This window comes from Homarus americanus, unplaced genomic scaffold, assembly GCF_018991925.1.
Source record: "Homarus americanus isolate GMGI-L3 unplaced genomic scaffold, GMGI_Hamer_2.0 scaffold8813, whole genome shotgun sequence".
In the NCBI taxonomy this organism is placed as follows: Eukaryota; Metazoa; Arthropoda; class Malacostraca; order Decapoda; family Nephropidae; genus Homarus; species Homarus americanus.
In genome coordinates this window covers 2,992-20,661 of record NW_024756451.1, presented here as the reverse complement: position 1 = coordinate 20,661, position 17,670 = coordinate 2,992, and the positions used below count along the sequence as shown (strand labels likewise).

At 37.8% G+C, this 17,670-nt stretch overlaps 1 protein-coding gene across 1 annotated transcript; it reads right to left on the bottom strand.

The window, feature by feature from the left end:
* Nucleotides 1-15,090: 15,090 nt before the first annotated feature.
* Nucleotides 15,091-17,412, bottom strand: LOC121856840 (the record flags this gene model as incomplete). Its single annotated transcript, XM_042352583.1, has 2 exons — nucleotides 15,091-15,593; nucleotides 17,291-17,412. Coding segments are annotated over 2 exons (494 nt in total), but the record flags the coding sequence as incomplete, so codon positions are not given.
* Between the last annotated feature and the right edge of the window lie 258 nt (nucleotides 17,413-17,670).

Genomic DNA, 17,670 nt, shown 5'->3' with positions numbered 1-17,670 from the left:
CAAAGCTGTCCTTAACTGCAAGTTTTCCTCTTGCCTTTTCCCAACTGGCTAGCAGTCTCTCACTAATCTTCTTCTGACTTGTTATGACTGGAGGCTTGAACTGAGCGTTAGCCAGAGTGTACTGTGCCAAGACAGCTTTGGTCATATCACTGGCAATGTCTTTGTTTGTGTAAGTTCTTTGGTTCTTTTCACTGATTTGCCTGATTAAAACACCGTATCTCAAAGCATCTCTCAATGTAGGCAACTCCGACTTCAGGAGCTCTCTCCCAGACCCAAGATAGTGACTGAGATGGCTGGATTTTTGGTTCCTCGTCCTGACACAAGCAGCCATCGCAAATATTATCAACTTATAAATGCATCAGAATCTGAAACAGAAAAAAATATTGTTAGTTGGGTTGTTAAAGAATGAAGTCAGAAAGCAATGTTCACTATTTAATTGTAATGCACTAATGCAGCTGTACGTTAGATTTTCGATAAATTTCACGCTAAAATTTACCTAGCAAAAGGTTGCAAAATATTGAAACTGAAATTATTTTCTGTTTATATACACTAAAATCTACCAAAAAAGTGATGGGCCATTAGTTTTAGCTGATCTTCCCTCCTATGACACACCCTATTTCATCATTATTTTTGCCAAAATTTTTGTACATTAACCAGGGAATGTCTTTCTTTTCTTTTTTTTACACAAAGGACACTTTAATTTTTTGTTAATGTTTTGATATCGAATATAAGGGTTCAAAAAGTTAGAAAAAAATTATGTTGATCAGCAGGTGCAGCCAACGCTTTTTGTTTTTAGCCCCTAATGGGAATTGGCCCAAGACCAATAGGGTCAGGACAGAAGACCTAAAGTTTTCACTAGTAACCCGAAACGATCAAAATATCTGGTATAAGGCAAACACAAATGGCGACTTTTGGTAAAGGACTATGGAGATTAAGGAAACCTTACACTGTACAAAATGTAGGGTGTAAAAAAAAGGGGGGGGCATTTGAGGCGAAAAAGGGTATATTTACTACTAAATACCTGTTGATATGTATTTTTTTTAGGGGGGGCGGGGGCATGTTAGCATATATTACATTCTATAATACCCTTCTTAGGACATGGTAGGGTATATTGCTCTCCATTATTTATTCTTTATGTTGCAATTAGTTCTAACATTATCATCTGCTGGTAATTTTGTTTTTCTGTCTCTAGATATCCTCGATTCATTCTTTGTGAAATGCTAGGAATATAACACCGAGTGTTAACTGAAACATGAATAACCCCAAAATTTCCTTGAAATGACTTAAAGTCTTAGAGAGTATTTTATTAGAATATAATTAATTAGTTTTATTGCGACATATGGCATAACTATTTAATTATAGTTGCCAAATACCACTTCCATCCTACCAAGAGTTTTGATGACACGACTCACTGCTTCTCCTAATTTACTTTGTAAATTAATAAGGTGAAAAAAAGGTTAATTTGGATTGAAATTTGTTTCTAATTAATTACGTGTGCTACTTGGGTCACCTTAGGAGAATATAATCATGGCGATGTGCGGCGAAGAGGACAGGAAAGTGTGAAAGTATTTAAAGGCTTCACGTGTAACATCCATTCTTAATGATCATGTTTAACCTGAGTAAGTCTACTGTAAACCTGTACATGAGGATGAGCGGGGGGAGATTAAATAAATAAGGGAAAAAATATATGGAATGTGGGAAGATTTAAAACACCCTTGGTTTCGAATAAGCCGAACGAGCCAATGAGCGCCGGGTTTACACTCTGATTTCCTCACAACCAATCACCGCCACACTGAGCGTGGAATCCATAGTTCAATGATTTTGGAGTTATTTTTGCGTAAAAGGGTAGTACTTTAAGTGGCGATGAGTTCGTCAGAGAGTAACAGTGTTGGTGAAGAAGGTGGGTGTGGTAAAAAGAGAAGTCATAACTCATCATTGTAGGAAAAGAACTTTTGCGAAGTGGGAATTTAATGTAGTGAGTTCCTGCGTACAGTTGAGAGTATAGCACCTTGTCATATCCGGCTGTATAGGTGTATCATACCACCTATAGTGTTTGTGGAACTACTTTTACAGGATCCACGGTATCACTGAAGGACGTGTGAGGACTGTCTTGGCCAAGGTGTGTGTGTTACTGGACGGTGGAGGGTGATAAGCGGCATACAAGGCTAAAGTGCGGCAGATCAGTGCCAGGCTATTTTTATAGGGCTTCTCTTCACCTTGATATACCCTTTTGTATGCTAGGGGTTATAAATGTACTGTTGTTTATACACCTCTTTGCAGACTACTGGTTTAGAGGATGGTAATATACCATTTCTATCTTCCGGGGTTTATTGGTAATCATATACCCTTAAAAGGGTTTGTTATTAGGGACACCCAAAAAAACCTTTTTTAAACCCTTTCAAATCCCCTTTTACCCTTTTTTTTTTACAGTGTGTGTGTGTGTGTGTGTGTGAGGAGGGAGACAAGATTAATTTATCATAATATACGTATATTTAGTAAAAATAATTATTTATGAATATTACTTTTGACAAAACCAAATGAGCATGATTGGAGCATCTCTTCCCCCTTGGTGCCTTGTATACGCCTTTACACATAAAGTATCAACAACGTAAAGCAATGGGTGCCATGCCAGCTGAAACACCAGACTAAAGCGGTATACAACATATACATGAAGGCAGATGGTGAGAATTCTTATTATGTGTAATAATAATATTGTTCAATAAACGAATGAACTGTTAATATATACTTCGTATTCCTTTAACGTTCCGAAAATCTTACATTGACGGTCTGTGATTTTGTGAAAATATATCACTCTCAATACACAAGATGTCTTATTTCCAAAATTTGTGGAAAGACTGTCAATGATGTCCCTCAAAAATAGATTATACTATTTTGCATCAACTATTTCTTGTATATTTGGTGTGGTGTATTATAAACACTATGTATGTACCTGATATCTTGCAGGTTGAATACATAATAGAAGGTAAAATTGATATCAAGGAACTTTTTCAAATAAATCAATTTTTTTACGGAGTTATTTTTATGCCGTCATCACAGTATATCAGAGGGATGGGCTAGGGGCTAACTCAGTATCTCCAGTAACTTGAGAAAGACGCCATGGATGTATCAAAATAAAACTAATTCGCAGCTTCATATCAAGAAATATGGCCCCTGTTTCCCTCTGAATTTATTTTGTTATAAACGCATCATTTTCCTTGATTGTCTTGTTTATTACGCCACACTGATCCCGATTTTACCATAAATTGAAGGTAAATTTCAAAATGAGGCATTTACTGTATTGTCAGCACACAGTGCATCTACAATAAGACTTAATTTTGGCCATAATAAAGCATATGAAGAAGTTTGATACAATAATAAGATCCACACAATGAAGTGTATGTATACTTTAAATATATATATTTTTTTTTTACTCTAAGTCGGAACCGTTGTTAACCCGTTCAGTACGATCGAACCTTTAAGATTTTATTCTGGCTATTGCCAGACGATTTTATTCAGCTGAGAGAAAACATCCAGCACTGAGAGGGTTAACGTTCTATTTTCTATAATAATAATAATAATAATAACTATAATAATAATAATAATAATAATATTAATAATAATAATAATAATAATGCTATTTGGACTGAGATGTCTCTTCTATAAATATATACGATATTAATCTCCATCAATAAGTTTCATAATACAACACAATATGTAAAGAGTCTTAATTTATATCTGATTCAGAGACTTCATTAAATGGTTTGTCTTTGTAAATAAATATTGGATAAATCCAAAAATATGCAGAAATTATCGTATCATTTTACAAATATACAATATTAAGGTTATAGTTTGGGTGGAATACTGTGCTGTACTATTACATACAAAAATAACATTGACTAAACTATATAATACTATAACCCATTTACTTTCCTCTTTATTCGTAATAGTGTTATGATCTAATAATCTCTTGTATTTGACAGCTTTCCAAAGCGACATATATATATATATATATATATATATATATATATATATATATATATATATATATATATATATATATATATATATATATATATATATATATATATGAGTATGTGTGTGTGTGTTTTGTGTTAGAATGATTCAATCATATGTCTGAAAAATTGTATAAGTTACATATAAGCGTCCATTGGCTGATGACGTCACTTTACACTTCGGCGCTGAAGTAGTGGCTTGGATAAAATTAATTAATGGCCCGCCTTCTCTACCCACAATTTTCAATCCAGAAAACTTGCAGCAATATTTTCAAAGCATAATTGGAAAATTTTTCCATAAATAAAACATCAAGAGCTTAACAGGTCGATGATGATGACATTTGACGTCACTTAAAGTTAATCCTTTTGCGATGACAAGTCAAATAATAAAGATATTTATATAACTGCTTGGATTTAATAATAAATAAATAATGTTGAGTATATCACGAGACAAACTGTGCAGAAATAGCTCACCAGACAACCTTAAGGAACTGATCACAGTGAGTGTTCGACTCTCAGCTTGTTTGGTAAATAGTAAGCTCACTTTATTTAGGTTATTATTTCTAAGTTCGAATATGTACCTGAGTTCTTATTAAATTTCTTATTGAATATAGGTGTTGTAACATAATTTAACCTGCAAGGAGAGCAAGGCAAATTTGTCAGCTGCTTTCCTTAATGTGCACCTTGTTGCTGACTATCCATGATTACCTCCGAAGACATTCGCCTCACCCCTAGTGCTTCAATGTTTTACACGTGCTCTCGATTCATATCTACTTTGCAGTGTGTTATAAAAATCCAACAATGAAGTTGTTATCCGCTTCAAGAAAGGTATCAACACTAACGCTCAAAAAGAAGCAACTTAGTGAACCCCACCCCAATGCCACGTCATAAATGAAACATGGGTCAAAAACTTAATTAAAGAGAATGCCTTAACACTTGAACACAATTGTGTCCAAATTTCAGCTTCCTAGCTCAAAAAGGGCCTGAGATATCGTCTGGACAAGTTACCTGGGCAAAGCTATATTCACAAGAAGATCCTGGCCCAACTCCCCGACAACATGATACAACATGATAGGCGTTTGACAAAGTTTGGCATGCGGGGCTGCAGTATAAGATCATACAACTGGGGCTACCCGAAAACCTGACGCGCCTGCTGTGCTACTTCATTACGGACCACAGAGCCAAAATCAAGATGCAAGAACATTGTAGAGAAGAATTCTCACTTTCGAGCGGCGTGCCTCAGGGCTCTTGTCTCTCACCAACCCTTTACACGCTCTACACGGCTGACCTGTCACCCCCAATCGTCGACAGCGAGTACGTCATGTATGCCGACGATGTAACACAGATTGTCACCTGCCCAGGAAGGTCCACGGCGAGGATGGCGCGACTCACTGCTCGGGTAATAGAGGATATCTTGGAGTGTGAAAAAAAAAAAGGAAAATAAAAACAAACAAAACGAAATTCGAGGTCATACCCATAGCCAAATTCAAGCCGGCGCCATTGATGATCGACGACGAAGAGATTGATTACTCTAAACAAGGCAGGTTGCTCGCCCTCACCATCTCTTGGACGGACATCATTTCCCATGTGAAGGAGAGACTAAAGAAAGCCAAAGTCACCGCCGCCAAATTAAAACGTTTTAAACTGATGCCTGAGATAGGTAGAGTACTGGAGAGAGTGGAGAACGTCATTGATGACTGTGGAGACAACCCCATAGTCTTACTCAGTGCAGGAGGCAATGACGTAGGTAAGCTTACCAGTGTCGAACTGCGTAAGCTGTATAGGGAAGCTCTAGATAAGATTAGGGTGAAGGGTGGAACTCCTATTGCTTGCTCTATCCTACCTAGACGTGGTGCCAGTCGTGAATGGATGTCCCGTGCAATCGGTTTCAATTGCTGGTTGGAAGAACAGTGTAAAGAGCTGTCGACGCCATTCATTGATAATTGGAGCCAGTACTATGGTAATGATAGTATGTATGCAAGGGATGGGGTGCATTTAAGTAGGAAGGGGGTGGCCGTGCTAGCGAAGATAGTTGACAGGGTAGTAAAGGTGGGGTTTTAATATGTCCAAATCCCATCAATGGTAAAGAGAGGAAAATACCATGTGAAAAAAACAGCTGTGAAACAGAAGTAGATAATGCTGAAAATATAGTTAGTCATAATAACAAACATCAAAGTAATAAATGTAAAACAGATAGAAGCGGAAGAAATATATTGAGTGTTTATTATACTACAGTAATAGTAGAAGCTTGTGTAACAAAATGGACCAGCTCAGAGCCATTGTTAGAACATAGATATAATTGCAATAACGGAAACAGGGATAAATTCAAACAGCAAACATTTTTTAGCAGAATTTCATATTCCAGGATATAACCTATTTAAATTTGACAGAGTAGGAAGGAGAGGGGGCGGTGTAGCAGTGCATATCAGGGTGTCATTCAAAAGCTGCAATAAATCAAACATTAAAACAAATAGCGACAATGAAAGTATTTGGGTAGAGATTGGTGAGGGCAATGAGTCCGTAGTTATTGGTGTTATATATAGACCACCTAATTTGAGTAGGAACGATGGTAAATTGCTATGGGAGGAAATAAAGAAGGCATCTGATAGAAACAATGTATATATTCTGGGCGATTTCAACTTTTCAGGCTTAGATTGGAAAAATCAACTTAGCGATAATGAATCTGAAGATTTTCTAGAAGTAGTACAAGATAGTTTTTTATATCAATTCATAAACTCGCCCACTAGAGGAAATAATATCCTCGATTTAGTTCTCAGTAATAATGAAAATCTAGTAAAAGATGTTGGGATTGGAGACGAACTAGGAAACAGTGATCATAAAGCCATATATTTTAACATAATATGGAATGGCAGGAAGAAGGAAAATTCAGCCTTGATCCCGGATTTTAGGAAGGCTAATTACGGTAGCTTAAGGAGAGACCTAAGGGATGACCCTATGGTCAAAAGATTAATCCCCCCCACACCTCCGGAAACTGTCAACTTAGGACGGGAGAACCCCGAATTTAATTTAGCAGCTACTTATGAACAATTTATTGCGACAATCCATAATGCTCAAAATAAACACATCCCTAAAAGAAAATTCAGATCGATACGGAACCAACCAAAATGGATGAATAATAGACTCTTAGATCTTCTAGGGAAAAGAAAGGAGTATATAGAAAAGTTAAGAAAGGCGAAAATCACTTACTTGGTTACTATCAGAACCTAACAAGACAGGTAAAAACAGAAATTAGGAAAGCAAAGAGAAATTATGAAATCAAGGTAGCAAACGAATCGAAAAATAACCCCAAAGCTTTTTGTCAACTGTATAAATCAAAGGTTAGAGATACAATAGGTCCCCTTAAAACTACGACAGGAGAAATGACTGATGATGAGTTAGAAATGTGTAGTACTTTAAATAGTCATTTTCGCTCCGTATTCACAAATGAAAACCTAGCACAGTTTCCAGAAGTTCATAAGGTATATAACAAGAGTATAGAAAATATGTTGATGAATATCAATATTACTTGTAACGATGTACTTAAAGTAATTAACAAACTGAAGCCTCATAAATCGCCTGGTCCAGACGAGGTATATGCTAGAATATTAAAAGAATGTAGCGATGAGTTGAGTAATCCATTAGCAGTCTTATTTAATAAGTCATTAGAATTGGGCCTAGTGCCAGAAGCTCGGAAACTTGCAAATGTAGTTCCGATTTTCAAAAAAGGTGATAAATCAATTGCATCAAATTACCGTCCCATTAGTCTCACGTCAATCATAGGCAAGTTGCTAGAGTCAATTATTGCTACGAAAATCAGAAGCCACCTTGAAACATTCAACTTAATTCATTCTTCTCAGCACGGGTTCACCCAGGGACGTTCTTGTCTCACAAATTTGCTTAGCGTTTTCTCAGAAGTATATGAAGGGGTAGATAATGATAAGTCATATGATATTATTTATTTAGATTTCAGTAAAGCATTCGATAGAGTCCCTCATGAGAGATTGATAAGGAAGGTAGAAGCACATGGAATAGGTGGATCATTATTAAAATGGATTAGGTCATGGTTAACTGGTAGGAAACAAAGAGTCAGCATAGATGGATTTAAGTCAGACTAGGGTGCCGTCAAAAGCGGAGTTCTCCAGGGATCTGTATTAGGCCCTCTGCTGTTTGTTATATTCATTAATGATCTTGATTTAGGTATAACTAGTAGGATTAGTAAATTTGCAGATGATACCAAAATGGGGAGAGTGATAAATTCAGACAGTGACTTTGAACACCTTCAAAGAGATCTAGATACCTTACATGAGTGGTCAGTAGACTGGCAAATGAATTTTAATACTGATAAATGCAAGGTACTACAGATAGGGAAGACGAATACAAACGTTAAGTATAAACTAGGTAACACGGAAATAGAAAACTCAGATTGTGAAAAAGATCTAGGTGTATTTGTTAGCAACGACTTGAAACCTAGAAAACAATGTATTAGCGTTCGCAACAAGGCAAACAGGATTCTTGGGTTCATATCTAGGAGTGTGAGTAACAGAACTGCTGACGTTATCTTGAAACTTTACCTAGCATTAGTGAGGCCACACATGGATTATGCGGTTCAATTCTGGTGTCCTTATTATAGAATGGACATAGATTCTTTGGAGAGAGTACAAAGAAGAATGACAAAAATGATCCATAATATTAGAAACCTTCCATATGAAGAAAGACTGAAAAGCTTAGGCTTGCATTCATTAGAGAGGCGTAGAGTTAGGGGAGATATGATAGAGGTGTTCAAGTGGGTAAGTGGGATTAACAAGGGTAAAATGGAAGATGTTCTGAAGCTCAGTAACAACGAAATAACTAGAACAAATGGCTTTAAATTAGATAAATTCCGATTCAGAAAGGATATAGTCAAGCACTGGTTTGGTAATAGAGTTGTGGATATGTGGAATAGGCTACCGAGTGCTATAGTAGGATCGGGGACGCTAGGGAGCTTCAAGACGAAGTTGGATAGGCACATGGAAGTGCTGGGATGGGTGTGAAAGGGATCTGCCCTGTATGGGCCAGTCGGCCTCCTGCAGTATCCCACTTTCTTATGTTCTTATGTTCTTAAGATCACCTGTACAAGGCGCTGGTGAGGCCTGTGTTGGAGTACCCACACGTACCACTCGTCACACTGGGAAGACCAGACTACAACAACAACAGAGCTTCCAAAACAAGTGTCTGAGGTCAGCCAGTGGCCAAGCGCCACCCTACCAGGAAACAGTGGAAACCATCCACCTGAGAAATAAAACAGAGGCCCTGAACGTCAGGTTCCATCGCCTAGGGAAGAAGGTTTGGGACAAGCTCCTGGACGACCCTCATAGCCCAGACCACTTACGCGGGGATAACATCAACGGAGGGCAACCCCACTCCTGGTGGCCCCGGAGTCTGACCGCAGTACAACAAACCAACCCATCTATGTCCGCCACAACGATCCAGCTTAGATTAAAGCTTAGATGATAGTAGTTCACATTTAACAAGTCACAATCTAGTGCGTCCATACGTAATGCAGTTATAAAATTTTAATAAACATGTAATTGTAAAATCAAACTCGTCAATGTAAAACCAAAGTAATCATTGTGCAACCTCATCCTAAATCCTAGGTTAGCTTAGTTAGCCAACAAACTCTGTAATATATAAAACAAGGGGTGTCGTCCCACTCTGTTTAACTCTCATTAAACTTCTTTTCCAATGTTCCGCCCCCCCCCCAAAAAAAAGCACATACGAGGCGTTACAAAAGCTATATGATTGATTATACTGAAGCATGCGGGTTAAGAGTTATTGTTGTAATTAAAGTATAATTATACCAAGTTTACCCATGCTCAGGAGGTGGTGCTTATTATGTGACATCGTTGGCCATAGTGGAAGAAAACGGTAGATAGACATAAATGCTAGTGACAGGGGGGAAGGAGGTTCAGGGGAAGGATAAAGAGAGGATTGAAGTGAATTTTAGAGGGAGAGGAAAGGTGTAGTGGCTAAACACCGCTTGCGTTATTTGGGGCTTTAAATTTGAGGCAGCAACAGCCTGCCTGGATGCGGCGAGGAGGTGGCAGGACCCTGAGTCAGGTGAGCGTCAGGTCAAACGTCAGGTGCGTGTCGGGTTGGGCAATGGATTGTCAGAACTTGGTCGGCTTGATTGGGCGTGGTGTTTTCTTGTTTGGAGGAAATATTTTGGTCTTCTTGTTAGCTTGAAGTTGATTTTCTTCTTTTCCTCCTCTTCTTGCTCTCTTGGACTGTCCATTCGGTAGTGTTTGGGTCCTGTTCTTCGTCGTGCCCTAGGTGTTTCTTAGATGTGGATGAAGTCGGAGGGGGTGATCTTGATTAGAGCTTCTGCCCCTGGGGTCTCGTGGTGCTCTTGTTTCTTGGTAACGTGTGTCTTTTCTTGGGTCTTCTTTTCTTGATTTTTCTTTTCTTCTTGTCTTGGGCGTGTACAGCAAGAAGGGCCTCTTTGTAACTCAAATTCTTGTCGAGTCGAGCCTTGGCTATCCTGCATTCCTCCTTCCATTTGGGGCAGGTCCGGTCGGCGGAGGAATGTGCGCCACAGGCAGCGCATTTTTTCACTGTATTAGGGCAGACGGTGTAGCGGTGTCCGTGGTTACCACACAGGGAGCAGAGTCTTCCTCCGCCTCACACTTGTTGACAGTGTGACCGTAGTGCTGGCATTTGTAGCAGCGTTTGGATCTGCAGTAAGGCTTGACTGGCACTGTTACCCACGACGAGGGCAGTGGTGTCGGACAGCTTCTTTACACATCTGAGTTGTCCCTCAAGTAGTTCGTCCAGCTCTTCTTGGTCCATGCGGGCAATTTTGGCGTGGGAGATTACTCCCAGCTTCAAGTTGTCCCATATGTAGGCAATCATTTGTATTTGGATGCCGTTGATGTCGGGGATCTCCGCGAGTTGTTCGGGCTGACCATATTCGGCGAAAGTGATCTTGATGTCTCCATGCAGTTTCAGTCGTTCCACCTTGATAATCCCCACGATCCCTTTAGTTTCAAAGAATTTCTTGAGGACTAGGAGGTTTAATTTCTTGGGGCAGGTCGGCTTTTCCGGGCGTATCCAAGCCACCTTGTCGTCTTTGTAACCGCTCAATGTGAGAGGAGGTTAGAGAGATTTTTTTTTTATTACTATTTATTGGGCACCCCCTACATCCTTGTGTAAGGTGAAGCGTTTACAGCGCCCAACAGGGAAGCATGCTAAGTTCATGCTTGCCTTCATGTCTCACGAGTTAAGGGAGTAGAAGCCTGAAGAGTCAGTGGTTTTATGTCATGAAGTTATTGGAAGCTCCAACAACTTTCCCTGAATACGAATTCGCAATTTTCGATTTACACCAGGTACCTACTTTACTGCTAGGTGAACAGGGACTAATGGGGGCAAGGAAGTAAGTCCAAACAACTTCCACCGGCCCGGGAATCGAACCCGTGACATCTCGCTTGCGAGGCAAGAACGGTACCGCATCTACCACCGATCCCCCCGTTAGAGAGAATGAAAACGGTAGCAAGGGAGGAGGACTCTTATATTATCCCGGGTGAGACCATCCCACTGTATTAGAAGATATTCTTGCCATCTATCCTGATTCTCTCATCCCCTAGCACACCATCTTTTAGTTAGCCACTTGAACTTCTTGTGTAATTATTAATTTTATGATCTTCTTAATCTTCTTATTTTTTTATAATTATTCTTAACAATCCTCATCTTCCTCTCCTTATTATTTTTTAAACTATGATTTTGCTGCCACTAATTCCTGAGGGGAGGGGGGGGGCAGAAGGAATAATAAACAAATTTAACGATCACAATTATCACCATTCTCTCTCCTCAAGCTATTACATTAAATCAATGAATACAAGTTTATATGTGTAGAGGTTTTCAATTTATCAATATGGCCACTAGATATATTACAGCTGACTAGGTTATACACCAGTTTCAAGCAACAAATAGGTATTTGTCTCTCCGCATCCAGTTTCATGGCCGAAAGTTAAACTTTAGGGAATTCAAATTTAAGCCTGCCAACGGCTCTCTAGCATTGCCCTTCCTCCTGTTGCACCCTATATATTTGCTGCATGCACAATAAAATCCACTTTTTTCTGTTTTTCATCCATTAAAAACTGATAAAATATTAAACTTTATCATGTAGTCTGTAATTTGATATGCATCCAGATATGGTCCATTTATCAGGCATTGTCACAGACCCTCACACCAAGTCGGCCAGCTGGTAACTGAGCTCCCACCCCAGGCCACCCCTCAGGGATGCAGACCAGATGTCATCATGTGTGGCAAAGAACGAGTGTTCGACTCGAAGTGGGTTGAACTTGGGTTAATTAGATTTTGGTTGTAATGACGAAAGTGATGATTGTTTTCGAAAATAGGCAGTAATCTTGAAATGAATAATAAGGCATGCAACAAGGAACTTAAAAGATGGAAAATGTTGCTATTATCAGAAATTATAAAAAGTTGTGATGGTAAATGAGACAAAAAAACCTGAAATAAGAAGTCAAGCAAATTCAGCATAAAGTAAATTTTAGACACAATGAAAAGGAATATAAGCTTTCTTAAAAAAAAAAAAGCTGATGAAAGAAAGTATAGTCAGCCCCAATCATCAGAGGAAGGACAATTGCCCTTGCAGCTGTGGGTTTCTCATGGTCATTGATAAGTGCACCGGCGTTCTAAAAAAAAAAAATGTGGGATTCTCATGGAATTTTCACAAGTTCTCGACGCTAGGAATAAGGAAGTATACTGTACTGTATAAGAGCGGAATCTGCGTGACAACTGTTTCTGAAATAAGTTTCCCCTTTACTTGATCAGGATAGAGAAAGTTGAATAAAGTAGTAATTCAGCAATTACTAATATGAAATTAATAAAATTCCTAATAAAATTTCCCCCAAAATTATTTTACCATACTGAATGTATAATAGGCCAATCAACAGTGTCATAGTACAGGAGTGAAAAAGGCAAAAAATACCTGACTGAGAATAGTTTGTTCCACTGAGATTATTGTGAGGACTCTCTTTTATCATGACTAGTTGAAGTTTATACATATTTTTTTGTTTATGTCATATTTGACACTGGCACTTGTAATTTTGAATCGTATATATATATATATATATATATATATATATATATATATATATATATATATACACATATATATATATATATATATATATATATATATATATATATATATATACATATATATACACATATATATATACATATACACATATATATATATACACATATACACATATATATATACATATACACATATATATATATACATATATATACACATATATATATACATATACACATATATAAATACATATATATATATACATATATATATATTTGAGTCACTGATCCCTCGACCTACTGTGTGGGACAAGGGAACGTTCCTTGGTCCCACGCAGTAGGTCGAGGGTTCAAGTCCTGGCTGGTGAGGTCGTTGATTATATGTTCAAAGTCCGCGTGTTTTATGGACTGACTAAAAGTGAAGTATATATGGTACCTCGTGTTTCATACCAGCTGGATTCGGTAAAATGCTACTGACATCCACATAAGCGACACGGGCAGTTCCCAATAGGAGGTTCATGGCGCCATCAGCTTGATGAACAGGCTTTGTGTGAAATATATCATAGTCTAGAACTGGTTTTAGTGTCCTTGTGGCATGGTCGGTAACGTTCCCTGGTCCCACGCAGTAGGTCGAGGGTTGGACGAAGAACAGGACCCAAACACTACCGAATGGACAATCCAAGAGAGCAAGAAGAGGAGGAAAAGAAGAAAATCAACTTCAAGCTAACAAGAAGACCAAATAATAAAGTTACTAGAAATATGCCTGGTCCTTGTCAACTGGTGCTCGTTCGTACATAGCCAACTAAGCAGGTTAGGATTATTTATCGTTACCATGGGAATTATATCTTAGAAAGTTCGATGGCACCATTATATTTACCATGCTCACCAACACTTGGTATACACTTTACTGTATTTGTGACTGTAAAACATACGAGCTTTGAATTTATAAGTATTTGAAGAAAGTGTAATTTGATTTTGCACAATGTTCAGTCGAGGACCGAAGTGAGATTTAATCAGCATGACGAGCATAAAGGTTTGGGATGGTAGGTGTGCAGAGGTGCCCATTTTGGACCCCCTAAACGGTTCTAATCAACATATAGAGTAAAAAACAATTTATTCGCCAAACAATAGAGGAATGTAAACTGTAGAACGACTAATTAGTGCAAATTATACTTTTAATCAACATTTTTATTAGTGTGAAACCTAAACTGTAATGTAGCCTTGGATCACCAGATTCAGGATCACCAATTTAACAATGAAAATATTAGTACAAAAAATGCTTAAGAACAGGTCAAAGGTTGCACTGATGTATAACATAAATACCTATCCAATAGAAATACCAATAGATGATAAATGAAGCTTTAGGCTAAAAATTACAAACATCATTGGCGCAACTTAAAGAATGGCTTTGGAAGCCCAAGAAAGTTAACTGTTCACACTGACCACCTCAAACCCTTATACTCAACTTGATGGTTAAACCTCACGTGACTCCCGGACTAATTTACTTTGTCCAGTTGACTGTCCTAGTGTGCAGGACAGTGCCCCTTCCTCGTCAGAAATTTTTCGCGATAACTTAAACAGATTTACATCTAAATATCTTACAAAATGCGTAAGGGTGCTAGGGCGACATCTCTCAGATATACGTACATAAGGAATGACTATATATTAAGTAGATTAATTTATAGTATAGACTCTTCTGTATAATTTTCTGGTAGACTATTTTGTGTAGTTATTTTGATGATTTACTGACTAGATTGATCCTGAGTTACATTATAGCATCATATTACAATGGTTCCTTTATAACCTATATATATATATATATATATATATATATATATATATATATATATATATATATATATATATATATATATATATATATATATATATATATATATATATATATATATATATATATATATATACATACATATATATAATGATATTGAGGGCTTAAATATTTAGTAAAAATTACATCCAAACTGCTCTAGCCTTTGATGTTTTTTCTAGTACATTCAACAGGTTTATAATATTAATACAATTTGATGTACCACATTGCAGCAGTACAAAATTTTCCATAAGGAAAGTTTACCATGATTTCATGAAACGTTATGACTCTCTGTCGGAGGTAGTGTCCTGTGAGTCAGGAAAGCAGAGGATGGGCACGGGTGGCGGAGGCAGGTCTGGGTGCAGGTTAGGGGGTATTTGTGGTAGGGCAGGCGAGGGTACCCGGCGGGAGACTGGTGCTGTAAAAGTTGTGGTCGAAGACGTCTGGATTCCTGCCGCTGCACTCACCAGAGTACTCACGTTGTAGGTATGACTGTTAGCCATAGCTGAGGTAATAGAGACAGCAGTTGGAGCTGTATTGGTCTGGAGGGAGAGGGACTCTGGTGGGTGAGGTCTGGAAGCAGGCTTGAGGTGCAAGGCGGCATTTGGAGTAAGACCCAGCTCGGCCATGGTGGCTCCTCCTTGATCTAACACCTGGGTCACAACACATAGTATTAAGTTACATAAAACTATTTTCTTTAGAATGGATGAATGCTACAATAACCTCACACACACACACACACATATTTATATATATAGACACGCACATACACACACATATATATGTATATATATGTATATATATATATATATATATATATATATATATATATATATATATATATATATATATATATATATATATATATATATATATATATGCGCAAGTAAATCACTGTAGTTGCGCGTGATCCAGGTATATGTTTTCTTCTTTCCTTGTGGTTATCATTAATGGCATGTACAAACTGGACAATTTTGTAATTAAGAAGATTTGTAACCAGGTGAGAAGTGAGATTGGGTTGGGTCACCTTACCCTCTGACCTGACTACCGACCGTTGCGGTGCTTTTTAAAGATTAGTAGGGTCATTACCTAATACCTGACCATTGTGGACCTGATCTCACCCTCCTCTGTATATATACACCTTGTTTTGTACTTCTCTTAGTCTGTACTCACCCCTGAAGATGTGAATTACACGAAAGCGCTTGGGAACTTCGTGTTTTCTTTTTCCTTGTGGTTATCAGCATATATATATATATATATATATATATATATATATATATATATATATATATATATATACACATGCAAAACTCTGTTGCTCTTATTGTTATATATTCATCGGCATGGTTGTTAATTCTCTTGATCAAGTTCCAAAAGTTATCCTACATCACAGGCAGACCCATGTATCTAAACCACTACCCTGCACACCTGGGAGCAATGAACTAGGTATAAGTAAGTGCTCTTAGTTTACGCTTCTTCAAGAAACTATGCCACGATAAGTCGTCAGTACACAACAACTCCTAGGTCAGACCAGTCCTAAAATATCAAGATATTGCCTCTAGCACCACGATAAACACAATGAGGCTCAAGACAAGCCATTGATGAGCTCCTTATTTCCTTGCCATTTACTCTCATAGAGGTTCTTGAGTTCTCATGCAATTCCATAACTACTCAAACAAGACTCTCCTTGACCCCCAACTTTCTCATGTGACACCCTGTCAAAAGCTTTCTCTCATTTCTGAAACATTCTCTTGTAGTTGACTTGCCATCACCTGTCTGGGATGAATTCAAAAGTCTTTTCATTTGTGACTCTTCTTTCCCTTTAAATTTTCCACACCTCTCCCAACCTGACGTAACTGCTTTAAGCCCCTATTATATTATTTCTTAAGTTCACGCCATTCAGCCTGTCAGTTAGAACAACACATTCCATCAAAGTTGCATTAGTTAATTCTGTCATTATCGTCACGTCACTCACGTGAGGCAACGAATCCAGAGTTACCAGAAGCATTTCCATTCTTTATTTTATTAATCGTTTCCTTCAACCATTCTCATTCAATCCTCCGTCATGGTCTCTATACTGAAACTGCCGTCACATTCAAAATTCACGTTCAGCGGACGATCGTTGTATTTTCTCCATGCATTGTTAAATTCCTCATTATCATCAACCACATTTTCACGCTAATTTCACAAGCACTGTTTACCCACTGTTTTTATTTTTACCCAATTACCTTGTTATTCTGCACATTCCACATCTAGCATCTGCACTATTTTATCTACTTATAAATGCATCCTGTTTCTTTTGTGTGCATTTACAAATGTAAGGTGTAAACATATATTTCAAATGACTCACCTGGTAGGGATAGGTTCTGACAATATCGAACTCCTCGTGGTCCCCGCGATACGATCGTAGGTAGGAGCGCAGAGTGGCCAGTGTGTCAGAGGCCTTCAACTTAATGAGGTATGTCTCTGTACCTGCAGTCAGAATTATAATGAATGACATAAAACTACACACACACAGACACACACACACACATATATATATATATATATATATATATATATATATATATATATATATATATATATATATATATATATATATATATATATGCAAATAAATCACTGTAGGTGCGCATGATCCAGGTATATGCTGATAACCACAAGAAAAAAGAAAACACGAAGTTCCCAAGATGTGAATTACACGAAAGCGCTTGGGAACTTCGTGTTTTC